This window comes from Podarcis pityusensis (assembly GCF_964106645.2).
Source record: "Podarcis pityusensis genome assembly, chromosome: 8".
Taxonomy (NCBI): Eukaryota; Metazoa; Chordata; class Lepidosauria; order Squamata; family Lacertidae; genus Podarcis; species Podarcis pityusensis.
Window position 1 is genome coordinate 15358667 of NC_138033.1, and position 26380 is coordinate 15385046.

The 26380-nt window shown below is 43.2% G+C and overlaps 3 protein-coding genes across 7 annotated transcripts; all 3 read left to right on the top strand.

Moving 5' to 3' along the window:
• The first annotated feature begins 223 nt into the window (after window positions 1-223).
• On the top strand, window positions 224-6758 carry LOC308484296 (putative G-protein coupled receptor 33). 4 transcript variants are annotated; one of them, XM_081019112.1, is made up of 4 exons: window positions 224-797; window positions 3658-3729; window positions 3850-3909; window positions 5326-6758. In XM_081019112.1, the coding sequence occupies exons 3-4, from the start codon at window positions 3901-3903 to the stop codon at window positions 6394-6396; spliced, it is 1080 nt and encodes a 359-aa protein (XP_080875238.1). In that variant the 5' UTR covers window positions 224-797; window positions 3658-3729; window positions 3850-3900; the 3' UTR covers window positions 6397-6758. The 4 variants fall into 4 exon arrangements, with proteins under 4 accessions (XP_080875238.1, XP_080875236.1, XP_080875237.1 ...); XM_081019111.1 differs by lacking the exon at window positions 224-797 and adding an exon at window positions 1320-2002 and having other exon boundaries at window positions 2255-3729; XM_081019110.1 differs by having other exon boundaries at window positions 225-797; window positions 3658-3909.
• Window positions 6759-8871: 2113 nt separating this feature from the next.
• LOC308484298 (putative G-protein coupled receptor 33) lies at window positions 8872-17682 on the top strand. 2 transcript variants are annotated; one of them, XM_081019116.1, is made up of 2 exons: window positions 8872-10170; window positions 16211-17682. In XM_081019116.1, the coding sequence occupies exon 2, from the start codon at window positions 16217-16219 to the stop codon at window positions 17288-17290; it is 1074 nt and encodes a 357-aa protein (XP_080875242.1). In that variant the 5' UTR covers window positions 8872-10170; window positions 16211-16216; the 3' UTR covers window positions 17291-17682. The 2 variants fall into 2 exon arrangements, with proteins under 2 accessions (XP_080875242.1, XP_080875241.1); XM_081019115.1 differs by lacking the exon at window positions 8872-10170 and adding an exon at window positions 12541-12617.
• A 4914-nt stretch (window positions 17683-22596) lies between these two features.
• LOC308483612 (putative G-protein coupled receptor 33) lies at window positions 22597-26186 on the top strand. The gene is given in 3 exon segments (XM_081017656.1): window positions 22597-22968; window positions 23586-23987; window positions 23989-26186. Coding segments are annotated over 2 exon segments (1086 nt in total). The 5' UTR covers window positions 22597-22968; window positions 23586-23591; the 3' UTR covers window positions 24679-26186.
• Window positions 26187-26380: the final 194 nt, after the last annotated feature.

Here is a 26380-nt window from a genome sequence, read left to right on the forward strand (position 1 = left end):
AGTGAGAGATTCTGGGGGTTCTAAGTGCTTCTCCAGGGTTTGGTTTCCTTGGAATGAAGGTCAGTAGAGATTGTGGTGCCATTAGGACAGGCATAGGCAAACTCGGCCCTCCAGATGTTTTGGGACTACAACTCCCATCATCCCTAACCACTGGTCCTGTTAGCTAGGGATGATGGGAGTTGTAGTCCCAAAACATCTGGAGGGCCGAGTTTGCCTATGCCTGCTTTAGGATATACAGTTTCTATATTCACATATATACAACCTGAGCATAGGATTTCTGGGAAACTCAAAAGGCGGAGAAGGACATTGGATCATTTGTATTTCCTCCGGTGGATCTCCATGAGCTTTCTTTCTACTTTGGTTCCTGCTGGCTTTCCCGCTTCCCTTCTTCATCATAATGGGCTTCTATTTCTGGATGGGTTGGGACATGAAAAAGAAAAAGTTAGTGAGGAATGGAAAACCTTACAGAGTCCTGGTAGTTGCTGTGGTGTCATTCTTCATCTGTTATCTCCCTTGCCATCGCTATGAAGTTTCCAAGTTGCTCAAGGGGATGCCTGAAGTTGTGAAAGTGGTTTTTTTGACTAATTACTGCCCTTGGAGTTTGTTGCAACATCCGTTTTGCCCCCATTCTTTATCTCTTTGCTGGGGAGAATATTCTAGCGGGTCTTCATCATGTCTATTATTGATCTGCTGAGGGAAGATTTTGTGGAAGATCCCAAGATACATGGAGATAACAACCGCATTGGTGAGAACGAGCAACAGCAAGAGACCAACAGCAAGAGCAGATTCAATTGAAGGTGATCTGCCATCTCCCTGTAGAACAGCAAAGGGGGAATCTGTGGCCTTCCAAGTGTTGTTGGATTCCATCTCCCATCAGCTCTAGCCATCATGGCCAGTTGTCATGGATTACGGGGGTTGTAATCCAACAACATCTGGAGTTCTACAGGTTCTCCATCCTGGATGCAGAATCTATCCTGGGCTGTATATATACAGCAATATGTAAAATGACCGAAAGAATCAGAAATCAGGAAGACCAAAATTTTAATGAGGAATGGGGGGAAACCATTGTAAAAAACTAAAATCGTTAGTAGAATTGGAATAGCACGTGTAGCTTAATGGTGGATTTTGGACACAATGGAGATGTAAAAGGTTTGGATTATCATATAAGATGCAGGAGGAAATTATTAACAATAGGACCCACAAAGGGGAGGAGGGAAGTCCAGAAGATTCCTTGGAATCTTGTTTTTATGTTGTATGTTGGATATGTGATTGTAAAAATTTAATCTGAAAAATCAAATAAATATCACACACACAGAGCGAGCGTGCGCAATATGTTTCCTACAGTTTATGCAAACTTTTTTCCTTATGATCTCCTATTGGGTCATATCGTTGGATGACTATTTATTTATCGAGCAAAAATTGTATAGTGTTTAAATCAAAAAGCAATTTCCATATAACATTAATAATAAAATACCACAGGGAGGGGGAATCAGAGCTAAAAACAAGCAGGCACAATAAAAAATTATCACAATATAGAAGTTCAGTTTCCAGCAATTAAGTATACTTGTTATGATCAGCATTTTACTGTACGCTCTGCCCATATTAAGGTATTTTTATTCAATCTAGGTTTATATTAGAAGAAAACCATTATTAGTGCTGTGTGTAGTTGTTGTTTATATATCTTTTTAGATGGACCTCTGATTCTTCACTATCAGTACTTACTTCTCCCACCCTTCCTCCCCTGTTTCCTAATCTCCATCAACAAACCACTTGCCTTTGGGCGGTGGCCATCTTGCATGTTTACAGCCCCATGGTATTTCCCAACCTTAATCCACAAAACTTGTGCAGAGGCCACCATGTTAGCCTGTGGCAGGCTTGCAGCAAAAACTGCAAAGAGCTTTGTAAAGCCTGTTGGTGGTTCTTGACTCGTTCAGTCCCAGTTTCCAGCTGTCACATACTTCCGGGGCCCACCAGAGAGTCACAAGAACATAAGATGTGTTATGTACTGAAGTTCTCACCCTGGGCCAGCAGGGGGACACTGTAGATAGTTATGCAAATGAAGGATCGAAAGTGACATTCAGTGATTGGATAGTTTTAGAAAGTTGCTACAGTAACGTTGTACTGGAGCTCTATATAAGCAGGCTGACTGAGCCCTTCAGCTCAGTTCTGTTCTGGCCTCTGAATAAACAAGAGCTGTTTGAAGAATCGCTGTGTCGTCTGATATGATCACCCACAACTTAACAAGATGGGTCAGCTGGATCAGGCTGATGGCCCATCTAGTCCCGCATCCTGTTCTCACAGTGGGCAAATGGATGCCTGTGGGAAACCTGCAAGTAGGATTTGAGCACAAGAACATTCAATCCTGCTGTGGCTCCCAGCTACCGGGATTCAGATGCATTACTGCCTCCAACTGTGGAGGGAGAGGATAGCCATCATGGCTAGTAGCCCTCTCCTCCATGGATTTGTCTAATTTGGTTTTATAGTCATCTAAAGTATGACGGCCAGTACTGCCTTCTATGGGGGTGAGTGTTAGTTTCTGTTTTGCCACTGAGCAGCTGCTTGGAGTCACAGGACTCTGTTTACATTCCAGAGACAGTCCAGGCTATTGGAAGTCTCACGGGAGACTAGAGACGGATGTGACATTACTGGTTTCCTGTTTCCTTTGTTCCTTTGTTCCGGTTGCTCTCTGCTTTCATAGAGACAGGATGTGTTTTTTGTCTGCATAGTTAGGATAATAAAACGCTTTGCAATGTAGCCCAAACCTCTCGTCTCTTTCCTGTGCTGGCAACTCTGCTGAATGGAACATGCCTTGGAGCCTCATCAAAGGCTCAGGTCGTTAAACACGTCGGGAGGCGATTCCAAAGGACTCGGGGGAAGAAAATCAGCTTGGCTGAGCGGAGATTCCGACAGTGAGTTCCATAACCAAACTATTCACTGATTCCTCACACTTCTCCTTTAATGTGGCATTCGGATAGTCACAGTGAAAGCCATAACCCAGTGAAAGAGCACAGGCTCTGAGTGCAGAATGCACCAAGTTCAATTTCCACCATCTCCAAGTAGAGAAGGGAGGGACCCCTCTCTGAACGCCTGGAATGTCAGTGTAGGCAGAGCTAGATCATTTACTTATTTATAATTTACTTATGAAGTGCAAATGCCTAGAAATGGAGGGGGGAATGGGGACATGTCTGATGATGTTCATTGTTGTGTCATTCTACAGCCCCCGTTATGAATGAAATTAAGCATAATGTAGTTGAATATCAAGTTGAAAAGTGTGGCGGGTTCTTATCCAAGAGATGTTTGCAGATGACGCAGACTTGACAGCGCACTCCGAAGAAGCCCTACTCATCAACCATTTTGGCCAAGCCTGCAGGGAGTTTTCATATAATTTAACAGAAAAACACACCAGATGGAGAGGAATTTCATTCCTCACAATTTACAGGCTTGTCCATTCACAGTGCTCCTCCTATCTGGCCTTCCATATTTCAGTGATGGGCAGGATTGTGTCTCAATCATAATGTTTCCTCCACTAACTAGAATTTCCCCATATTGCAATCCATGCAGAATCACATTATGTTCACTCTTTGCAGTTCACCTCCCAGTGGTTGGTGGGTTTCCCCCCACAATCCAAATGGGCTGACAGTGTCTCTGTTTTCGCAGAATATTATCAGAAGAAAGCACATGGCTGTTCCTTGAAGTCAGAGGAGTGAAGGAGTTCATTCAGGAAACTAAGCATGACGCAATGCTAGTAGTTACAGAGAATTCATTTTTAAGATAAATCGGTGCTTCATATTTCACAACTTAAAGACATTGCACCCTACAATGCCTTTATCATTTCATCTTTGAAAGCAGAACAGGACAGCAGAAAGCTTTGAGGACCAGCCTTTTTAGAACAGCGGATTGATGCATCAGGTGAGTGAGGCATACTCAGCAGATAGGACAGTTTGTGGAGTGTTTGTGTGAACTTTTCTGCCTGTCCAGCACACTTCCGCGGTGCAATAAATCTGCTTCCAGGCAGCTCTCCTAGACTCTGTTCCCAACTTGAGATGCAGAAAAGTGGAAGAGAGGACATCAGTGTTGCAGGTAATATGAGGGTCTGTTGGCTAGAGATCTGAATTGCAGATGATTTAGCATTCTAGGATTTCATCCCTCGGGGGGGGGGGGGAGAAACTTTGCTACAGGGATGGGAAACCCATGGCCCTCCAGATGTTGTGGGATGTTGTGAGATCCCGGCTCCCCCCATCAGGCCCAACCAGCATGACCAGTGCAATATCATACTGCTTTAAATAGCCATGGCTCCCCTCAAAGCACCCTGAGAAATGTTTGCTTAAGGTTGCTTAGAGTTGTTAGGAAAGCTCCCCTATATATGTAGGAGCAGGGCTCTTCAGGCCCCCTGTGGACCTCCAGGCATCTCTATGGGGCCCTTGGAACTCTCCCCAGGCCACCCCTCACTGGTCCTACTTCACGCCTCAGGTATTTTTGCCTGGCTGGAATGTGTCCTTGAACTTTGCCACCCTTTCGTCTCCTTTGGATGGAAGGGCAGGATATAAGACCTCTTGCCTGCCTGTAAGAAGCATAGTGAAAGGTGTGTGAGTGTGTGTGCTTACTGCACAAAAGTATAATTAGCGCCTGTTTTTCCACACACTTGTGCCTTTGGCCCTGGCCACCACTCACATGGGTCTTGGAAAGTTGCCCAGAAGGGAATGCAGTCCTGAGGCTGAAAAGATTCCCACACCTCTGGTTTAAGGTGTCTTGAGACTATTGGTTGGTTCTAAAGAGCATCAAAATTACTATCTTATTTTGAGCTTAGAATGTGAAGTCCATTAGCTTAGAAGTGCAGTGGAACCAATTGTTTCTCCAGATATCTCCATGTTATGGCTTGGTCTCTCCCACAAATGTGAGACGACTCTGGCTGTTAGTTATTTCAGATTTATTGTTAAAACAACAAACTAGGACAGAGCCCAGACTGAGCTCCTCCCCCTTCCCCAGCATAGAAGCCCCCACCTTCTCTTCCGGTATCTTTCACTTTTGAGATCTTACGAGATTTGGGAGAGAATATTTTCTGCATTCCAACATCTGGCTCACTATCGGAGCTCTCACACAGCTGTCTGTCCCTCTGGTCCTGTTTTCCCCCTCCCCTTTGTTCAGAGCTCAGATTACAGCTGCTCTCCCCCTCCTCTCTGCTTTCCGCTGCTAACTGTTCTCTCCCTGTCAGCATCTGAGCTTCGCTGACACCCCAGAAGTTCTCAGCCTCTTTGCATCTTATATTCTTTTCTTTCTTGCATTTCTTCTTCCCTTCATCTGCCTCTCTTCCCCATCTTCTTCCAGGATCTCATGGAAAAAGGCAACATGGCCAGATCAACAGAAATGAACCTCAGCCAAGCTGGCCCAACAGATGAGCCTCCCCTGAGTTGGGGCCTTGCTAGCATCATCTTGGTATCCTTCCTGGTGGGCGCAGCCATGAATGGGCACATCTTCTGGTTACTTTGTGTGAAGATGAAGAGGACAGTGAATACCATCTGGTTCCTCCACCTCACTCTGTCCTACTTGGTTTCTTGTTCCTGTCTGCCTTTTTTTGTTGTCCAGGATGTCCTCAATTTCCACTGGGTCTTTGGCCCATTCTTGTGCCGGGCGGTCAACTTCTGCATCGCTGTAGGTATGCTCACCCCAGTCTTTTTGCTCACCATCATCAGCCTGGACCGCTACTTGATAACCTGCCATCCGGTTTGGTCCCGACGGAACCGCACAAAACCCCAAGCAAGGAGAGTGCTTGCAGGAGTATGGACCCTTTCCGTGGTCATGTCCATTCCCTATCTGGTTTCCTATGTGATTAAAGGTGACCAAAAAGAGGTTTGCGTGAAAAATTTTGCTTTCTTTATCACCGAGGATAAGGACAAAGCAGAGGCTCTGCACTACAAAATTGATTTGGCAGTCTTTGTGGTTCGGCTTCTGCTCACCTTCTTGTTCCCCTTCTTCATCATTGTGGGCTGCTATCATTGGATGTGTCAGGAAATAAAGAAGAAAAAACTGGCGAGGAGGGCTGGGAAGCCTTTCCAAGTCCTTGTGGTTTCTGTGGCATGCTTCTTCATCTTCAGGCTTCCATTCTACCTCTATTATGCTCTCTTGCTGTTTCATAAAGACCAGGGAAAAACAGTAGAAGTCCTGCGGATCATTTTCAGCATTAGCCTCTGTTTGAATATCTGCCTCACCCCAATTCTCTATCTCTTCGTTGGGGAGAAATTCAAGCAAGTTTTCAGGACATCCACTGTTGTTTTGCTAAAGAAAGGTTTCATCATGCCGATAGAGGATACAAATGCTGGCGAAGAGTCCGGCCACATGAATGATGGCAGCAGCATGCAGATGATGCCAGTTCAATGGAATAATCTAGCATCTCCTTGAAGAAGCTGCCATAGGGAGAAAAGCAGCCGTTTCTATGAACAGTTATACACCCGCCTCATTAATTACAATCGATTAGGAGTAGCAGTGAGGTGCCCTCCCTCTAGATATTGTTGGGCTGAAGGACTGAAAGGAGCTGGAACTCAGCAATAGCAACTTGGATGCACCATGTTGGCTGCCGATAAAAGATGTGGTTGTCAATACACACTATTGCCCATACAGGCTAAGGCTGAAGGGCACTGCAGAGCAGCGACATCTTGAGGTTACAGACGTTGACTGTATATTAAAGATGTGGGTGTCGACTCAGAAAACGCCTGTGCTTTGCTTTCCCATTTATTCAATAAAGGTAAACAAGCTCTAGTTGTTACACTGGGGTATTCCTGCTTTACACATATGTAGATTTTGTTGGCAGAGTAGCTAATTTGCAGCTAGGAAGCCCAATCCCATGCAGAACTGACTCTTTTCTTGAAATTAAAGTAATGTCCAAACACTCGTCAAGGTATTCAAAAGCTTTTACTTGGAGAACATATAGCTAAATAAGAATATCTGCAAAGTATTTACATTTACCATATTGGCCGGAATATAAGCCACACTCCCCCCCCTCCCATTCTGACTGTGAAAAGTTAAAGTGTGACTTATATTTGGAGCAGAGTGCCGGCACAGGCTTGGGGAGCAGGGTGCTAAGCGCCCCCCGCCCCCCCTTTCCAGTACAGTGGTACCTCGGTTTACAGGCGCTTCACGTTACAGGCACTTCAGGTTACAGGCTCCGCTAACCTAGAAATAGTACCTTGGGTTAAGAACTTTGCTTCAGGATGAGAACAGAAATCGTGCAGTGGGGGCGTGGCAGCAGTGGGAGGCCCCATTAGCTAAAGTGGTGCTTCAGGTTAAGAACAGTTTCAGGTTAAGAACGGACTTCCAGAACGAATTAGGTTCTTAACCAAAGGTACAACTGTACTTGCACTCAGTCTTCTGGATATGTTACCCAGCTCGGCCATGTAACAACAACAACAACAACAACAACAACAACAACAACAACTTATTATTTGTACCCCGCCCATCTGGCTGGGTTTCTCCAGCCACTCTGGCGGCTTCCAACAAAGATTAAAAATACATTAAAATGCCACACATTAAAAACTTCCCAGAACAGGGCTGCCTTCAGATGTCTTCTAAATGTCAGGTAGCTGTTTATCTCTTTGACATCTGATGGGAGGGTGTTCCACAGGGTGGGCACCACTACTGAGAAGGCCCTCTGCCTGGTTCCCTGTAACTTTGCTTCTTGCAGTGAGGGAACCGCCAGAAGGCCGTCGGCACTGGACCTCAGCGTCCGGGCAGAATGATGGGGGTGGAGACGCTTCTTCAGGTATACTGGGCCAAGGCTGTTTAGGGCTTTAAAGGTCAGCGCCAACACTTTGAATTGTGCTCGGAAACATACTGGGAGCCAATGTAGGTCTTTCAAGACCGGTGTTATGCGGTCTCGGTGGGCGCCACCAGTCACCAGTCTAGCTGCCGCATTCTGGATTAGTTGTAGTTTCCGGGTCACCTTCAAAGGTAGCCCCACATAGAGCACATTGCAGTAGTCCAAGCGGGAGAGCATGCACCACTCTGGCGAGACAGACCTTGTAAGGGAGCAGGCCCTGCAGTCCTCACCACAGCCGATGTAGTTCCTTATGAGAGGTTTCCGCTTTTTTCTCCCAGCAGGCTTCTCCTGACTGGACTTCTGGACTTCACAGGGAAAAATTAGCACTCGGCTCTATTGCGTTTAGAAAGAGAGTTATCTAACACTGTCTCTTCTTTGGTGTTCCTGGAGATGCAACCATTACAAGTCACTTACACACAAAACAAAACGGAGAATGTAATAAGGTACCTCCCATGTGACTAAAGTTAACCAAACACACAAGAGTTACCTGGGAACATTTCAGAATTAAATGCACAGTAATGCATTTAAGCAATCCCAATTTCAGTAAATCAAATCTCTGTACTTAAAGAGATTTGCATTCCGCTGCACATTCATTCATTGTTAAACTTTGTAGCACCTGCATTCATTATTGCTAAGAACAAGAGTTTATAAAGCAGGTATAGTTTTTCAGTGCTATACAATTATTATTTTTTAAGGCGGTCCTAATCGACAGGCTTAACAATCACAACACAAGAGGGGATGAGGAAGAAATTCTACTTCCACTCTATGGTAGGGATGAGTTAGCCATATCCGAAATCCCCCCCAAAAGATGACTTAAGTGGTTTGTCCTGGGGAGGAGCTAGGGGTGGCATGGGTAAAGCCTTGGCCAATTGTCAATGGGGATGGCTTGGTTTATAAGCCTGCTCCTCCCCAACCTTTCCCCCCTTTTTCCTTTGGTGCCCTCCCTCCATCCTTCAACAGTATGGGCTCTATTAGGATGCAGTGGTGCTGTGGTGTAAACCACTGAGCCTTGGGCTTGCCGATCAGAAGGTTTGCGGTTTGAATCCCCATGACGGGGGTGAGCTCCCATTGCTTGGTCCCAGCTCCTGCCAACCTAGCAGTTCGAAAGCACGTCAAAGTGCAAGTAGATAAATAGGTACAGCTCCGGTGGGAAGGTAAATGGTGTTTCCGTGCGCTGCTCTGGTTCACCAGAAGCGGCTTAGTCATGCTGGCCACATGACCCGGAAGCTGTCTGTGGACAAACGCTGGCTCCCTCAGCCTATAGAGCGAGATGAGCGCCGCAAACCCAGAGTCGTTTGCGAATGGACTCAACTCAGGGGTCCTTTACCTTACCTTTACCTTTTAAAGGGGTTGTGTAGGAATATTTTGGATAGCCCCCGATTGGCTTGGGACTCTTCATTTTTGCCTTCCTCATGGAATCATAGAATTGTAGAGCTGTAAGGGACCCCAAGGGTCATCTAGTCCAACCCCCTGCAATGCAGGAATCTCAGTGAAAGCATCCATGACAGATGGCCGCCCTCATGTTGTAGGGAGTATTATGTTTGGAGTGGCATTTTCATTTGGTTTAATTTGTCTTCTAGTCTGAGCTAGATCTTGTGGGGAGATTCTTGTGGCTTTACAGGGTAACAACACTGTTTGTCACCCTACACCGCGTTTGCTTTGTGCGTTTTTTGGGGTGCCCTATAGGTGGAACGTGCATGTCATGCTAAATGCTGAACAGGTGAGGTGACAACAGACATGTCTCGTTCACAGACCCAAGGCCCTGAGAGCAGGGAGGAAGACTTTGTTCCCTTTTTTGCTGTGGGGACACAAAACAGGTTAGTCACCCCGACCATTCTTTAAGGGAAATTAGGAGGTAGTCCAAGTAGAGAGGAGCAGCTGTTTTCATGGAGTTAGAATAGCAATCTGCACAATTTTTTTCTGCAGAGATCACAAGTGGTTTTCGCACCACAGACACGAATGGATATTTCTTACGCAGGTGCTGGTGCTGAGGAAGGAAATGCAGAACCAACATAGCAAGCCGCAGCCTTCAGTACATTTAATTTACTGATCTCAAAATCTGAAAAAAGGAAGGAAATAAGCAAAATACAATTAAAACCTCCATTAATATGAAGAATGAAGAATTTGAACCCATCACCAGGGAACATTGAATGCCCTGCTCAAGACAAGTTGATATTTATAGAGATTGGTAAAGTCAGGTGTGAAACACAAGCTTTAGTTTAGTACAAAATGTGTTTATGTCCAAAGGTGTGAAATTAGTTATTGTGGTCTGAGATCATAAAAAAGGCTTAGAGAATTGCTCCTCTGGCTCATCTTCTCTGAATCAGCCTGAAAGAAGGACTCAGCACCTCTCTGGGAGAGTAAGTATCACATCTGGTGATTATAACCTGTCTTGGCTAAGAAAACTATTTTTTTTTGTTTCGTATTTTAAAATAAATCCATTGCGTGGCATCCAACTAAGTTTTACTCAGAGTAGACTCATTGAACTTAATCATGCCCATTAACTTCAGTAGGTCTATTCTGATCATGTCCATTAATGTAAATGAGTCTATTCTGAGTATGACTATTTTTGAACTGTAATCGTAAGATTGCAAAGGGGGAAAGGTCCCAAAGGAGTTCATGTATCATATTCTGCGCCCTTCTGGGCTCAAGTGAAGAAGTGAAGGCTCATGGTAGAAGTGAAGGCAGTATAGAAAGAATGGGAAAATGTTAAAGAGTACCTGGAAAAGTATTATAATAATAAATATCTCCTGGAAGAAATAGAATGATCCTTGTAAAACTACAAATATAATTTTTTTGGTATCTGAGGAAAACAAAGAAAGCAATACAATAATTTGGAACTGTGTGTGAAAAATTAGAAGAAATAATAACACAATGCATCTAATCGGAAGTCAGATGTGTTTATTATATTTTGTTTTCTTCTCTCTCTCTTCTCTTTTTTGTACCTCTTTCTTTGGTCTTTTCTTCTTCGACCTGCTAAAAAGAAATAAAGAGATAAAACTTAAATATGAAAACTCGAGTAAGTTAAAAGTGATGTTTTGTAATTCTTCAACTATTGTTTATTTATTATTAAAGTTGGTCAATTGTAATAAATTGATGTGATAGTTATTGTGCCCCCCCTTTGTTATTGTTGAACTCTAAATAAAATATTATTTTATACAAAGAGGAAGAAGAAAGAAGTGAAGGTAGTGCTTATCCATTTCCTTTTTTTTTGTTTTTTTTACAATTTGGAGACTTGGGGAGGGAGACATGATTGTGGGTACATGACTAAACTGAAGGACTGTTGCTCAGTGTTCAAGCATCTGCTTTGCAGGTAGAAGGTTCTATCCTTGGCACCTCCTAGTAGGATTGGGACTGTCTCCTTGTCTGAGACACTGGCAGTCAGTGTAGACCACTGGTGCGCCACACTCTGAGCATTCATTTTCATTCTTTTTTGTAATGTAAGTATTTAGCTTTCCTAGGAAGGAAGTTATGAGACAAAATGTGCAGCTAACTTCTAAGCTATCTTCGCTGGTCCCGGGGGGTTACCATGCGGCGTAGCCCAATTCTAGTCCGAGGTCAAGGGTGTGGTATGGAGGCTGTCCGTCAAGGCTGAAGCGGGGTCCAAGGCAAGGAGTCGGGTGCGGTCAGGAACTCTGGCAGAAGAGCAGGACAGGGTACCGGCAGGAACACGTTACCAACAATGTTGCTCCCGCAACCTGGGACTGGGCTGGCTGGCTTTTATCTGCCCCGAGGCATAGGGCGGTCCCGGTCCACAGGTGACTCACCTCTCCTGGCCTGGAGGCGAGCACTCCTCCTGCAAGAACTTAGTTCTCTCCACCTCTCTGCCCTGAGCCTCTGCAGCTCAGGAGAGGCTGGAGGGTTACTGGACCCAGAGGCAACCTCACCTTCCCCTGATGGGGCGGAGAGTGGAGCACCTGCAGGCAATGGGTCCTCAATCACCTCCGGAGCCAGAGCAGATTCGCTAGTGTCTGCTCCTGAGGATCTGGCACAGGTGAGGGCCCTTCAGGTTCAAGCCCCAGCCCCGGCTCAGCTGGTTCTGGAAGCAGGGACTCCTGTGCAGGCTGGGATTCCTCAGGTTCAGCCTCTGAATCCGATTCCCAGGCCATCACACTATCTCTGTGAGTTCAGAGGAAGAAGAAGAAGAAGAAGAGGAGGAGGAGTTGGAGGAGGAGTTGGAGGAGTTTGTATTTGATATCCCGCTTTATCACTACCCGAAGGAGTCTCAAAGCGGCTAACAATCTCCTTTTCCTTCCTCCCCCACAACAAACACTCTGTGAGGTGAGTGAGGCTGAGAGAAGTGTGACTAGCCCAAGGTCACCCAGCAGCTGCATGTGGAGGAGTGGGGACGCGAACCCGGTTCACCAGATTATAAGTCCACCGCTCCTAACCACTACACCACCACACAGTTTGACCACCTTGTATATTTTTCCTGGTACTGAGGAATGCTCCCTGTTGTTATTAGACAGCAACAACATCAGTATATTTATGTGTGCTTGTGCCTACGCCCCATAGCAGCTATTTTGGGACTGGTGCCCTCAAGCATGTGTAGCAAATCTTTAGAAGTCTGCTATAAGGAACTGAAAACATGGAAGTGCAGTTTGCAAAAAGTCTATTTGCACGCAGAATTCATGGGAAGTTCAGGCCTTGCGTTCCCACCACCCAACCCTCAACCTATACTAAAAATACATCACACTCTATTTCTTCGCATTTGTTTATAGTTATCCACATGAGCCTGGAAAACAGAAGCAAATCATAGAACGCTTGGAGGACAGCCTTTTCTAGACAAGAGGATCAAAGGCACTAAGTGAGTGGGATGTTCCTCAAGGACTTGCTGTGGGGAGGTGGGAGAAAGAGAAGAGCTGGTCAGAAGCCAACTGGCTAAGGTTCTATTCGTCACTGTAGACAGGTAAGGTCTCATGGTGGAGAAAAGAGGGGATGGCAAGGATCCATGTCAGGGGTGGCAAAGTGATTGGACCTCTCAGAAGAGAGTTCTTCCAGCATCACCACCACCCCGTCCTCACACTAATTGTTGTATTTTTATGCAATCTCTTATCACTCAGGGAAGTGGAGCAGGCATGACAGATTCTGGATAATTTGCTAAAAGGAAATGAGAATCAGGAAGTGGGTTTTACGGAAAATCTATTTCGTGAAGTGGTTTAATTTGCACCCACACTGAAATACCCCGTATTCTCTAAGCGTCCCCCCCCCCCAGATTGGTCCTGACAGTTCGGATGACAACCACTTCTAGAAAAGAAGATTGAAGGTATCAAGTGAGTGGAGCTCTCGGGCTAGGTGCAATGGAGAAGGAATAGTTGGATAGCAATAGCACCCAGTTCAGCATGAGGTGGGAATCAGAATGCCAAAATTCTGAGCCATGGCAGTTTTACTACTTGGATGAGCTCTGGATGATTGGAGATTCAGCAGTCCTGGGTTTTAGAGGCTACATCAGGCAATGCAAGCACCAGGTATGGCTGAATCACAACTCCCATCACCCCTGATCATTGACCATGGTGGCTGGGGCTGATGGGAGTTGGAGTTCCACAACATCTGGGCTACTGAATCCGCAGCTCTGTTGTGGTGGACACAAGACTGCATTGCTGTAATTTGTTGTTGAGCAAGAATATTATGTCCTGCGGGGTGGGGGAGGAAGCATGGAAAGTTGAGAGCCAGCTAAAATCGAGTGAGGTCTTTGGAGGTAAAATTGGAGAAATCACATGGGGGGAAAATAGAGAGGAGAGAATTGGAAATTCATCTACCGCTGTTCTATCGACACCTGTCCACATTCAGGGACCCAATGTATCTTTGAATAGGCTACCATGTGCTGGAAGCAAACACAGGGAAGGGTTGCAACCTTTGTGTCTTGTTTATGGGTACAGATTGAGAAGAAATTTTATTCTCCAGCAAAACTAGCAAAAATGTATAAAAATAGATCACCCATTTGCTGGAGATGTAAAAAAGAAATGGGGTCTTCCTTGCACATGTGGTGGAATTGTGTAGTCATCGGAGAATTCTGGAATAACATCTATGATGAACTTAAAAAAATATTTAAATTTAATTTCAAAAAGAGACCAGAAGCCTTCCTTCTAGGCATATTGCCAATAGAAATAAGAAAAAAACATAAGACCATTGTTCATGGGTGCCACAACAGCAGCCAGAATATTAGTGGCAAGAAACTGGAAGAACAAAACAATAGCTACAGTAGCAGAGTGGCAAGCCCTAATGATTGAATACCTCCAGCTGGCAAAGATGACAGGAAGAGTAAGAAGCCATCTGAAACAGAGAGTCTATAAGGAATGGAGAATATTTAAAAAATATTTTAAAAACTATTGTATGAACAAGAATCTCTTGGCAGAATTAGAGTGATTCTTGTAAAATAAAAATTGTAAATGACATTCTGTGTGGACATATGAAGATAATATGAGACTGTGAGGTACAAAGGAAATAATAGATATAGTAAATGAGGATATTTGGAAGTCTTTTTTAGTTCATTTCTAGAAACCTTTTCTGTTCTTTTTGTGAGTTTGTATTTATATGACTTTAATTGTTATTATGTTACTGTATTTATGTAGAAGAAATATATAATGCCTTATATCGCTTTGCCCCTTTTCTTTCTTCTCTTTCCTTTTTCTGTTTCTGTACTAAACATTGTTATGTATTTATGTTTTTAATCTAAACCAATAAAGATTATTGAGAAGAAATTTTATTCATTTCCCATTTAAAGAAAAAACAAACAAAAGTAATATGCACTTTCCAAAAAGATGCGTGAACTGAAATTCAGCCATCCTTTGAAATTTCCACTACTCTGAATTTTGCGATGCAGTTCTGAAGCCAAGCAATGTGAATAAAAATCCACAGACCAGTGTGAAATGTGCATGCAAATGCCTGAATCAGGGAAGTAGCAAGCATTATAATGGGGAACAATGGTTTGCAACAATCTGTATATTAGAGAAAACTGCATGCGAAATTTGGTATGTTAGGTGAAATTTGTATAAAATGAAGATGATTTTTCATAAAGGCTTTCTTTCTTTTTTGAGTTGCAGACTAATGTGGTAATGTGGAGAACTGAATTTAGGATTGCAAAAATGAGAAAAAATGAAACTAACATACTAACACCCTCACTTGTGGGTAACAACAGATTCTTAAACTTAAGTCATGCAATAACCAAGGCAGAAGAATCTTTCAGTTTCTGTTCGTCTCATTTTCTCACATTTCCAGTCTTAATGCTTTACATTTCTGCATCAGTTTGCAATTGTTATTGCAAATACTTTTTAAAACATTCTTCATGAAAATTGATCAGTATTTTAGTGTGAATTTCTCCTGATAAATTCATCTCTGTATACAGTTTTGCCTAATGTACATTTTAAGCATTCTTTTCCTTGATCAGAACTATAATGTCCAGATAAAGGGAAGTAATAATATCACTCTATTCTGCCTTGGTCATACCACATCTGGAGTATTGTGTCTAGCTCTGTGCATCACAGTTTAAGAAGGAAATTGAAAAGCTGGAACGTGTGCAAAGGAGGGTGACCAAGATGACCAAGGGTCTAGAAACCAACCCTTATGGAGAATGACTTAGAGAGCTGGGTATGTTTAGCTTGGAAAAGAGGAGACAGAGAAGAAAGATGATAGCCATCTTCAAGTATCTAAAGGGCCTTCATATGGAAGCTGGAGCAAGCTTGTTTTTTCCTGTTCTGGAGGGTAGGAACCAAATCAATGGCTTCAAGTTACAAGAAAGGAGATTCCGACTAAACATCAGGAGAACTTTATGACAGCAAGTGCTGTTTGATAGTGGATTGGTCTCCCTTGGGAGGTTGTGAACTCTCCTTCGCTGGAGGCTTTTAGGCAGAGGTTGCATGGTCATTTGTCTTGGGTGCTTTAGTTGATATCCCTCCATTTCAGGGGGTTGGACTAGATGACCCTTGGGGTTCATTCCAACTTTAAAATATATGATTCTATGATAAAGCAGGCAGCAGGTCTTCTAAAACTTATAGCCAAGATGGTCTCAATCAAATTTTTCTCCTATTCCTATTCCTCCAAATGTAACATTGCTTGTCATCATGAACATTTCTGTTTTCAGTTCCTCCTGGGAGACCTTGTGGTTCTCGATTCAATTTTTTAAAGCTATGCAACAACTGGAGAAAATGAGTTGGAACACAAGGGGACTAATGTCTTTATATTTCTCTTTTTGTGGGCTGCCTGCTTCCACTCCAAAAAATTACCCACCTGACTAGTTAATTTAATTTACAGTTGTCTACATGTTATGTCCAACATTGTGATCCTAGGGCATAATGTTTCCAATTTCCATATCAACAAAAAACTGTTAAGGATGTTTTTTCTTGTTGCCTTGTTCCCCTCCTCTGCTATTAACTCAGCCTACTGCTTTCTATCTTCCTCCAGGGCTTCATGGAAACAACCACAGTGGCCTTCATCTTGGAGAATGCATCAACAGTACGAACAAATGCCAACCATTCCTTGGTAGCCATAAGGCCCATGAACTTAACCATCGCCTGCTTTATCTCATTGTCTTTCCTGGTGGGGACAGCTGTGAACGGGCTCTTTCTCTGGGTGCTGGGTGTGAAGATGAAGAGATCAGTGAACACCCTCTGGTTCCTCCACCTGATTCTCACCCACTTAATCTCCTCTTGGAACATGCCATTCTATGTTGCCTACATTCTTCTTGGTTTCCACTGGGCCTTTGGCACAGTTACCTGCAAGGTCATGAACTCGTTGGGTTCTCTGGGGATGTTCAACACTGTCTTTCTTCTCACCATTGTCAATCTGGACCGCTACCTCCTCACCTGCCACCCCATCTGGTCCCAGCATAACCGCACAATCTCTCGAGCACACAGACTGGTCATAGGAGTTTGGCTTGTGTCCTTAGCCCTGAGTGCCCCTTACTTAGCTTTCCGGGAAACACGAGAGGTAGAGAATGGCAGGCTTGTGTGTGACAATAACTATGCTTTTTCAAATGACTGGGATGATGAGAAGACGAAAGACCTAAGGTATCGTGTTCATTTTGCTTTCTTTGTGACTCGGTTTCTCTTGGCCTTCCTGGTTCCCTTCATGATCATCATGGGCTGCTCTTATTGCATAGGCCAGGAAATGAAGAAGAAAAGGTTGGTGAGGAGAACTAAGAAACCTTTCAGAATCCTTGTAGCTTCTGTGGCATCATTCTTCATCTCCTGGCTTCCTTATCACCTCTACCAGGCTTCAGTGCTCCTTGAGGGATCTGGAATGGTGGGAAATGTACTGAAGCCAATCTTCATCACTGGAGCCTGTTTCAATTTTTGTTTCACACCCATCCTCTACATCTTCGTCGGGGAGAAATTCCAGCAGGTCTTTAAGACATCGATTCTTGCTCTAGCTCAGAAAGCTTTTCTAGATGAACCCATCACATCTGCCTACAATATAAATTTGACAGAAGGGGTGGGGAAGGAAACCGTTGACAGGAGCGGCTTGGTGCTGACGGTGACTTAAGACAGTAATCTGCCCAGATTCCTGAGGAAGTAACCTTGGGGCTGTACAGACTCTTCCCAGTCTTTCCCCTCTTCTCTTCTCCCTGTGACCACTCATCGTTGTCCCACCACCAATCCCTGGACTCTGAACCTTCTTCCCTTGGGGGTTCCCCAGCTGATTCCTTCTACCATTCCTTTGCGGCCAACCAGTCCATGACATTTGGCTATACTCAAACGTATTTCATATCAGCATCAGTTTCATCTGGACCCCTGTTTGAACATTTGGATGACTTATATTAAGTTTTTCCTTTAATTTAGGATCCATGTACTGATTGTGGATTACTATCATTATTAGCATTATTTGTGTATTATTTTTCTTTCTAGTTTTCATTTAATTTTATTCTTCCCCTTTCTCTCCCCACCCCCCCTGTTCCTTCCTTTTGTTAAATTTTCCAAAAAAAAAAAAAAAAGCAAGTTAAAAATTGTGGGATGCTCTCCCCGCAGTAAAACGCATCTGTCTCTCTCATTATTAATTTTCAGGAGGAATTTTAAAACGTTCCTGTTCAGCCATGCATTTGATGTCTGAAACATACTGTGCCTTCCTGCCATCTTTGAAATTATAAACTGTTAGATTAAAGGGCTGTTAATGTTTTCATTGCTTTAAATATTTTTTAAGCATTTTAAAAATCGTACTATTTTATTACTTTGGTGTTTGCCACCCTGGGCTCTTTTGAAGGAAGAGCAGGATAGAAATTACATACAGAAATAAACACATACTTGATAGTGAACTTCAGTGTTGTTTTCGTGCTTCTGGGATTTGTTAAACAGGCTGGATACTGCTAATGTGCCTGCTTGTCCACCAGGTTTCTTGTACGCACAGCAACCCAGGTCATAAGGGGGGCCGGGGTGTGTGTGGCCGTGATTTTTAGGAAGTCACTAGTTTACACTGGGCGTCCTATTGGGAAGACCCAGTTCTCTGAGTGCATGTTCTGGAAGTTGGGCAATAGGGGCAGTACAGGATTCCTTCTGGTGTACCGACCTCCCCACTGCGCCAAGGATTCCTTGCCTAAGTGGGCACTGAAATTTGTGGGTGCCCGTGTACTTGTAAAAAAATCAAAAGCTTCTGGAACACAGTGTATGACGAGCTTAAAAAAATGTTTAAGTATAACTTTATGAAAAATACAGAAGCTTTTCTACTATGGATAAAGGACACAGGTATAGCAAGAGAAGATCAGAAAATATTCCTCTATGTTACAGGAGTGGCAAGGATCCTAACTGCTAAAAACTGGAAAAAAGAAACTGTGCCAAAAAAAAGGAATGGCAAGATAAACTGTTAGAGTATATTGAACTGGCTAGATTAACAGAGGCAGTCAGAGATCACACTAGACAAGAGTTTCAAAAAGCATGGGGAAAACGCAGAGAATAGTTCACAAAACAGTGCCCTAAAATACATACCTGGACTTGTTTCGATTAATGTCTGCAGGAGACTTTGTGGATATTTAAGTTATAATTAGAAAAATCTGAATAATTATTCATAAAGGAAACAGTTTATAAGAAGTAAATAAGGAGGCCAGATACAGGATAAAGGGAGTCTTTTATTTGGTTGCTTGTATTGTTGTATGTTATGCTCACTGTATGTTATGTTCATGTTTAATGAGGGTGGATTTTTGTATTGGGTGGGGGTGGGGGGGGTTTGTGTTATGTTGTAAATAAAATTCCAATAAAAATTAAAATTCAAAAATGAAATTTGTGGGTGCCCATCCCCTTCATTAGGAACGTGGGTGGTGCTGTGGGTTAAACCACAGAGCCTAGGACTTGCCGATCAGAAGGTCGGCGGTTCGAATCCCTGCAACAGGGTGAGCTCCCGTTGCTCGGTCCCTGCTCCTGCCAACCTAGCAGTTTGAAAGCACGTCAAAGTGCAAGTAGATAAATAGGTACCGCTCTGGTGGGAAGGTAAACGGCGTTTCCATGCGCTGCTCTGGTTAGCCAGAAGCGGCTTAGTTATGTGGGCCACATGACCCGGAAGCTGTACGCCGGCTCCCTTGGCCAATAAAGTGAGATGAGCGCCGCAACCCCAGAGTCAGTCACGACTGGACCTAATGGTCAGGGGTCCCTTTACCTTTTTATCCCCTTCATGGGGAATTTTGTGGAAGCTGGAGCACACAGGGTCCCAGGGAGTTGGCACCTATGTTTCTTGTTACCAGTGCCATTGCATTCCCAGTCCTTGCCTTCTCTCTTCATGTAGCATTGCCGCTCTGTGATCTTCAGATGAAGGGCTATATACAATTTTAAATAATAATATTAATAATAATAAATGCTACCAACTAACTCCTCATAGTCTCCTGGCATGCCCCGTAGAGGACCTTAAGGTCCACAAATGGCAACATTTAGGAGGTCCCAAGTCGCAAGGTGGTTAGATTGGTCGCAACTAGGGCCAGGGCCTTTTCAGTATTGGCCCCGACTTGGTGGAACGCTCTGTCACAAGAGACTAGGGCCCTGCGGGACTTGACATCTTTCCACAGGGCCTGCAAGACAGAGCTGTTCCACCTGGCCTTTGGTTTGGACTCAGTCTGACCCTTATGTTTCCCTCCCCTTATGGTTTTGATGAGACTGCATTTTAAATTGCATTTTAACCTGTATTTTAAATTGGGGTTTCCCCCCCTATTATGTTTTTTACTGTAATTTTACTGTTGTTAGCTGCCTGAGCCCGGCTCTAGCTGGGGATGGCGGGGTATAAATAAAATTTATTATTATTATTATTAAGGTTCCTTTAACACATGCATGTCAGCCAGGAATCTAACAGATGCATCTTTTCCAGCATGGAGACACAGTATTTGTGAAGATGCATTTGATCAATATCTCTTTGTCATTCATATGCTAAAGGAATAGATCCACTATTAGGGGGAAAGGTGGCCTTCATCCTAAAGCTCAGCAGTTGTGTCCGCCCTGTTGAACCCTCCCATCAGATGTCAAGGAAATAAACAACTATCCGACTTTTAGAAGACATCTGAAGGGCAGTCCTGTTTAGGGAAGTTTTTAATGTTTGATGTCTTACTGTGTTTTAATTTGTTGGAAGCCACCCAGAGCGGCTGGGGCAACACAGTCAGCTGGGCAGCATGTGAATAATAAATTTGTTGTTGTTGTTGTTAAATCTAGGTGTACTTACCCTATAAACAGGACAATGAGTCCCTCTGTCTTTTTGGCTTCTTCTCATAGATTGGTATTTCACAGGACATCGCTAGAATATATTAATATAAGTAGGAAAGATATAACATACAGGAAATGACATCTGTAAGACATGCCACAATCAAGACAAGAGCTCATGTGGCTTCAGTGACAGCTGCACAGATGGAAAATATTACAGGACTTGCCTGTCTATATATTGCATGCAACATTCTGTGTTCAATGGAGTCTATTACCCCAGCTGTTTTTTTACACTGGTCATATATGATCATATAGCTATATCTGATGTGATCCTGCTGCTGCCACCCTTTGGTGATGACAGTGTAATGATGTGGAAATTTCAGGTTCCCACTTTCCTAATCTTACAATTAATTATCCACTTTTCAACATCAGATTGTGGGTTGTTGCTACTCTGAATGCACTTTACTCTGAATGCCTCCTAATGCACACATTTGTGCGCAATTCACATTTTTGCCAAGTGATGCTCCCTAATATAATACATTTTGTATGTTATTTTCACTAATATATTAAATCTTATGCACATTCTACCCTGTTGTGTGTAGTTTTTGGACACATGGCTTGGTCAGAGGAATGCATTGTAAAATTGTGAGACATGTGAATTTTGCAGGATAGGTGTGCTTCAGTTCACATATTGTTTCAGAAAGTGAGAATTAGGTAAATTTGCCTTTAAATGCAAACTGGATTGTATTTCTCTCCCATCCCCACTCCACTCTCTTCCTGCATTCATATCATTTGAAACTAAAGAATTCAATATTTTAAGTTCTGAATGGTCTGTGTTTGTTTGTGTGTAACATTTGATGGCTCCTACTAGTGTGGGGACTACTTTGACATCTTCTAAGTTATGGAAGGAATTATTGGATTGAATTATTATCTTAACTGTTGCTGATAAATGCTTAACGGATTTAGGTAAGGTAGAAGTTCAGAAACTTAGAGAGGTATAGAACAGGGAATGATAAAGTATTATACAACCAGTTCTACTTAGCTGACTGCAGCTTCTGGAAACTTGTCACCAGGGGCTTATGAACAGGACTCATAAGCACTTACCTGAGAGCAAGAACTGTTGAATTCAGTAGTACTTCCATGCATAGGAGCCAACTCCTAGGGGCTGTGGGGACTTCAGTCCCCCAATAAAATATTTGAGGCGGCTGCTCCTCCCAGCTGTACTTTGGAGAAAACACTATTGTGCTCAGTGAGACCTACAACTGATGAGACGGGCATTCCAGGGTTTCGCTATGAGAAGAGAATAGTGAAAGTGAAAGTGACAGAAAAAGGCTAGAACTTAAACTTAGGGGAAAGAGAAGTGAGGAGGAAGGAGGATGATACGACCACCCTATCCCAAAGGCTCAGAGGCACACAGAGGCTTCAGCAGAGAGCCAGGCATCTTTGCAGGTACTCACCTGACACAATCTCAGAAGTGGTTCTGTTGGGTAACTATATTTTAAGCCTTTAAAACCTTTCTATATTCTGAAAAAGTATCTTCTTTCATCACTTTTGTGGGCATCCTTGATGGTGAGGAAACAGTCCACTTGTTCCAAGTCCCCTGAAAGATGGAAGTGATCATGAGCAAAGGGTGATATCCCTTCCTTCCCATTGTTATTGGCCACTGGAAGATTGAAGGAAGTGCAGCTGCCTTTGGTATATCCAGTGCTTTTTTTCTGGGGGAACGCAGGGGTACGCATACCCCTAAACATTTTGTGAATCTTTGTACTTTTGTCCATTTACTGTATTTATTTCCCCCAATTTGATATATAAAATGGTGGTTTTCTTGAGTCAAAGGGCATTATATGAAGTATGGGAGAGGAGTAAAAAATCAGTAGTGACCATCATGGGACTCTGATGCAAGAGAAGTGATGCGGTGCCTGATACTTCATTCTTTGCTTTCCTTCATTATCCTCTGCTTTATATTTCCAAATATAGTCACTATTACAAAGGCATGATAATGAGAGTTCAACGTGGGGTGAGATATTATCTGGACCTAAAACCATCCCATTATTTTTTTAAAAAAATTGAAATAGAAACCACCCCACATCCTTTTTTAAAACTGAAGTGAAACCACCCACTTCACTTGCCCACTGGAGCAGTGAATGCAAATGATATTTCAGCTACAGGGACTTGAGGCTGCAATTCTTCAGAAAGCCGAAAGCAAGCAAACAAAGCCAAAAACTAAAGTAATAACGAAAAAAAAAAAGGTAGTAAACCTTGTTGCAGACAGTGAAATTTACTTCTGAGTAAACATGCTGAGGGTGTTACTCTAAAACAGGCAGCGTTGCCAACGGAACTCGCTAACAATATATAATTCATGGGCACTCTGTTCCCAAAAACTGAGAAGAAGGAAATGGGTTATACAGCGAACCCACTTGCAGAAATAATTTGTGTGACTCACAAGTCTTTCAGTTCTCATAAATATGCTATGCCCTTGGAGGACTTCTTCAGTTCTGAATGCTGAAATGAACAGTGGAACGCGTTGAGGACAACTATTCTAGACAAGCAGATCAAGTGAGTGGACATGCTCTGAAGACTGGGTGGCAGGGTGGGTGGAGAAGAGAAGGAAAGTTTAAAATCTTTAAAATTGGTTGTCTTTGTAGTTATGGAAGATGAAGTCTTCAGATGGAAAAGGGTGGTGTTGGAACACAAGGGATTGGCAACACAAGGCTCTCCAGATGTTGGTGATCTATAGTTCCCATAATCTCTGTTCATTGGTTTTGCTGGCTGAGACTGATGGATGGAAGCTAGAGTTGAGCAACATCTGGAAGTCCACAGGACCTTCATGAGGACTTGGGTCAGAGTTGTAAACTGAATGAGATTCAGCAATCTTAGTTTCCAGCTGTTAATGGGAAATGGGTTTGAGCAGGGAAGCTATGAATTAGTTCTGAACTCCAAACCTGAAATCTGTCCTAGTGAAACCATATGAATGCATGTAGTTGCTGATGTTGTTTCTTTGAAGCTTAGAGTGCTAAGTTGCTTAGTTTTGAAATTTGCTTACTCAGAGTGCATAAGCCTGACTGGATAGACACATTTTCCCATTTCCAGTGTTCTGATCTTTCCCCCAACCTCCCCGTGTTCCCTCTAACTTTCACCTGCCTCCACCTCAAATCTCTTCCTTCTTCTTCCAGGGCACTATGAAGAAAAATAACACAACTATCAGCTTGCAGAATTCCAGCAACACACAGATGGATGTAAGCTACCTTCCAGCAGACACAAATCTGGTTGTTGCCATCCTTATCTTCACATCCTTCTTGGTGGGGATAACTGTGAATGGGCTCTTCCTCTGGGTGCTGGGGATGAAGATGAAGAGAACTGTGAACACTATGTGGTTCCTCCACCTAATCCTCACCTACTTAGTCTCCAGCTCACTCATGCCTTTCTTTGCTGTCTTTGTCCTCCTCAATTTCGACTGGATCTTTGGCGCAATCGTGCAAGATCTTACTCTTCTCTTTCTCTCTGGGGATGTTCACTACGGTCTTTCTACTCACCACCGTCAGCCTGGACCGCTACCTCTTCACTTGCTATCCTGTCTGGTCCCAGCGTAACCGCAGAATACCTTTGGCACGGAAGGTAATTGCAGGAGTCTGGCTTGCTTCCCTAGCTCTGAGCACCCCAAACCTGGCTTTTCTGGAGACTCAAGAAGAGGAGGGGAAGATGAAGTGCAGCTATTATTTTATTTTCTCCCCAAATCAAGATGATTTCCACGTTCATCTGGCTTTCTTCTTGGTTCGTTTTCTGCTGGCCTTCCTGCTTCCATTCATCATCATCATGACATGCTACTGTCGGATTGGTTTTGAAATGAAGAAAAAAAGTTTACCGAGGACAGGGAAGATTTCCAAAGTCCTGGTGGCTGCCGTAGCGTCATTCTTCATTGGGTGGTTCCCCTACCATGTCTACCATGCTTCACAGCTCTTTAAGGAAGTATCCAAAGCAACAACACAGGTTCTATGGGATACTACAGCCACCGGAGTTTGTTTCAATATCTGTTTCACCCCGATTCTGTACCTGTTTGTTGGGGAGAAATTCCAGGAGGTCTTCAAGACATCAATTTTTGCAGCATTTAGTAAAGCTTTTGTGGACGATCCCACCAGTCTAGAGGACAATATCCACACTGGCAAGAGGGCTGACCAGAACCATTCAGAGAGCTCAATGGGGAAAACATCTGTTTTGCAGGCAGAGAGTCCCAGGTTCAAACCCCAGCATCACCAGGTAAATCTGTGAGAGACCAGTGTTAGAAATCTTGGCGGTCCACTGCCAGTCCATGCACTGGACTTCATGGACTAACTTGCCATAGGGCAGCTTCCTATAGAGAAAGATTGTAGCTTTATTGTATATCACAAATGTTGCATGCAAAAGTTCCAAAGCTTCAGTCCCTAGCATCTCCAGCTTGCGCTGTGAGATACTTTTGTCTGGGTCCTTAAAGAGCCATTGCCCAACAATGTAGACTCTGACTAATGGTCCAGCAGTAAGGCAGCTTCTTATATATGGGGAAAGTACCCCAAACCTGAAAGTGATTTAGGGGAGCAATCTACCATATCCCTGAAGCATCTACTTTGGACCACATGTAGAGAGGAAGGTGGTTTCTTCAGAATGGGGTGGGGGGTTGTGTCAAATGACCTTTGGTGGGTCCCCTCCCCTAGTGGGCTCATGAGGCAGAGACCGTGCTCCCAACTTCACCAGGTGGTTTTTACGGATGACCAAATCTTTGCATCTTGATTTATTGCAGAGGTCTTTTATCTTTTAAAGATAACAGTCCAGAAAGTTTTTTTTTCAGGTAAAAGGGATAACTTCTTTTTCAAACAGGGGTGGAGAAACTTGCTGGCCTCTTTGGGGCCAGCTCCTTACCTGACCCCATACCTGCAAGCTAACTTTGATAGGTGGGAGAGGCAACCCACCTGCCAATCATTTTATTTTATTTATTAAATTTCTATACTGCCCTTCATCCAAGGATCACAGGGCGGCTAACAGTATAAAAACACAAAGATGCCTATCAGCAACAAACAAAACAATACTCGAACCAATGGCTTCAAGTTACAAGAAAGGAGATTCCGACTAAAGATTAGAAAGAACTTTTATTTGGTTGTTTGTATTGTTGTATGTTATGCTCACTGTATGTTATGTTCACGTTTAATGAGGGTAGATTTGTGTATTGTGGGGGTGGGGGTTTATGTTATGTTGTAAATAAAATTCTAATAAAAATTTAAAAAAGAAAAAAGAATTAGTAACATAGGAAGCTGACATGTAGGCATTAAGGGACCTTATCCTATTTTAATTATTCTTGGACTCTGCCCAAAAAGAAAGAATTGGGGGGGGGGGGTCTTCAGTCTCAGTTAACATGTAATCCTATATCTGCCTTGGACCAACAGCTGTACAATAAAGTGTGGCAAATAGCAATTATGGAAAAACGGACAAATAAAATTGGCAAGAAGTTTGAAGCGTAAATACTCTTTTGCAAGATTGGTACAGCTTTATTGTCTACGTGTCTAAAAATGAAAACAGGATTGCCATCACATAATAAAACTTTTTGGTTAACATTAACTGTATACCGCCTTCCATACAAATGGTTGTCTGCAACAGGAAGCTACTATGTTATTTGGATGTTATTTTTGATGTATTGCCTGAACTCCATTGCCCAGGCTAGGGTGGGATATTTTATTTTATGTGTGAAAGATGTTGGTAATATGTTGCAATAAATTAATGAAATCTATCAAAATAAAGATAAAAAACAACATGGTGCCCGCTACATTCATTGCACCACAAATGCACAACCAGAATACTGTAAACACTTTTCCTAGAAAAAGAAGAAATCATCCATCTTATGTCTGTGTATGAAATAGCAGTGCTAATAATCCACGTTCTTCCTCTTTCATTTGAAATAAACATTCATTTATGTTTTTTTTTTAAATGATATTTATTGGAGTTT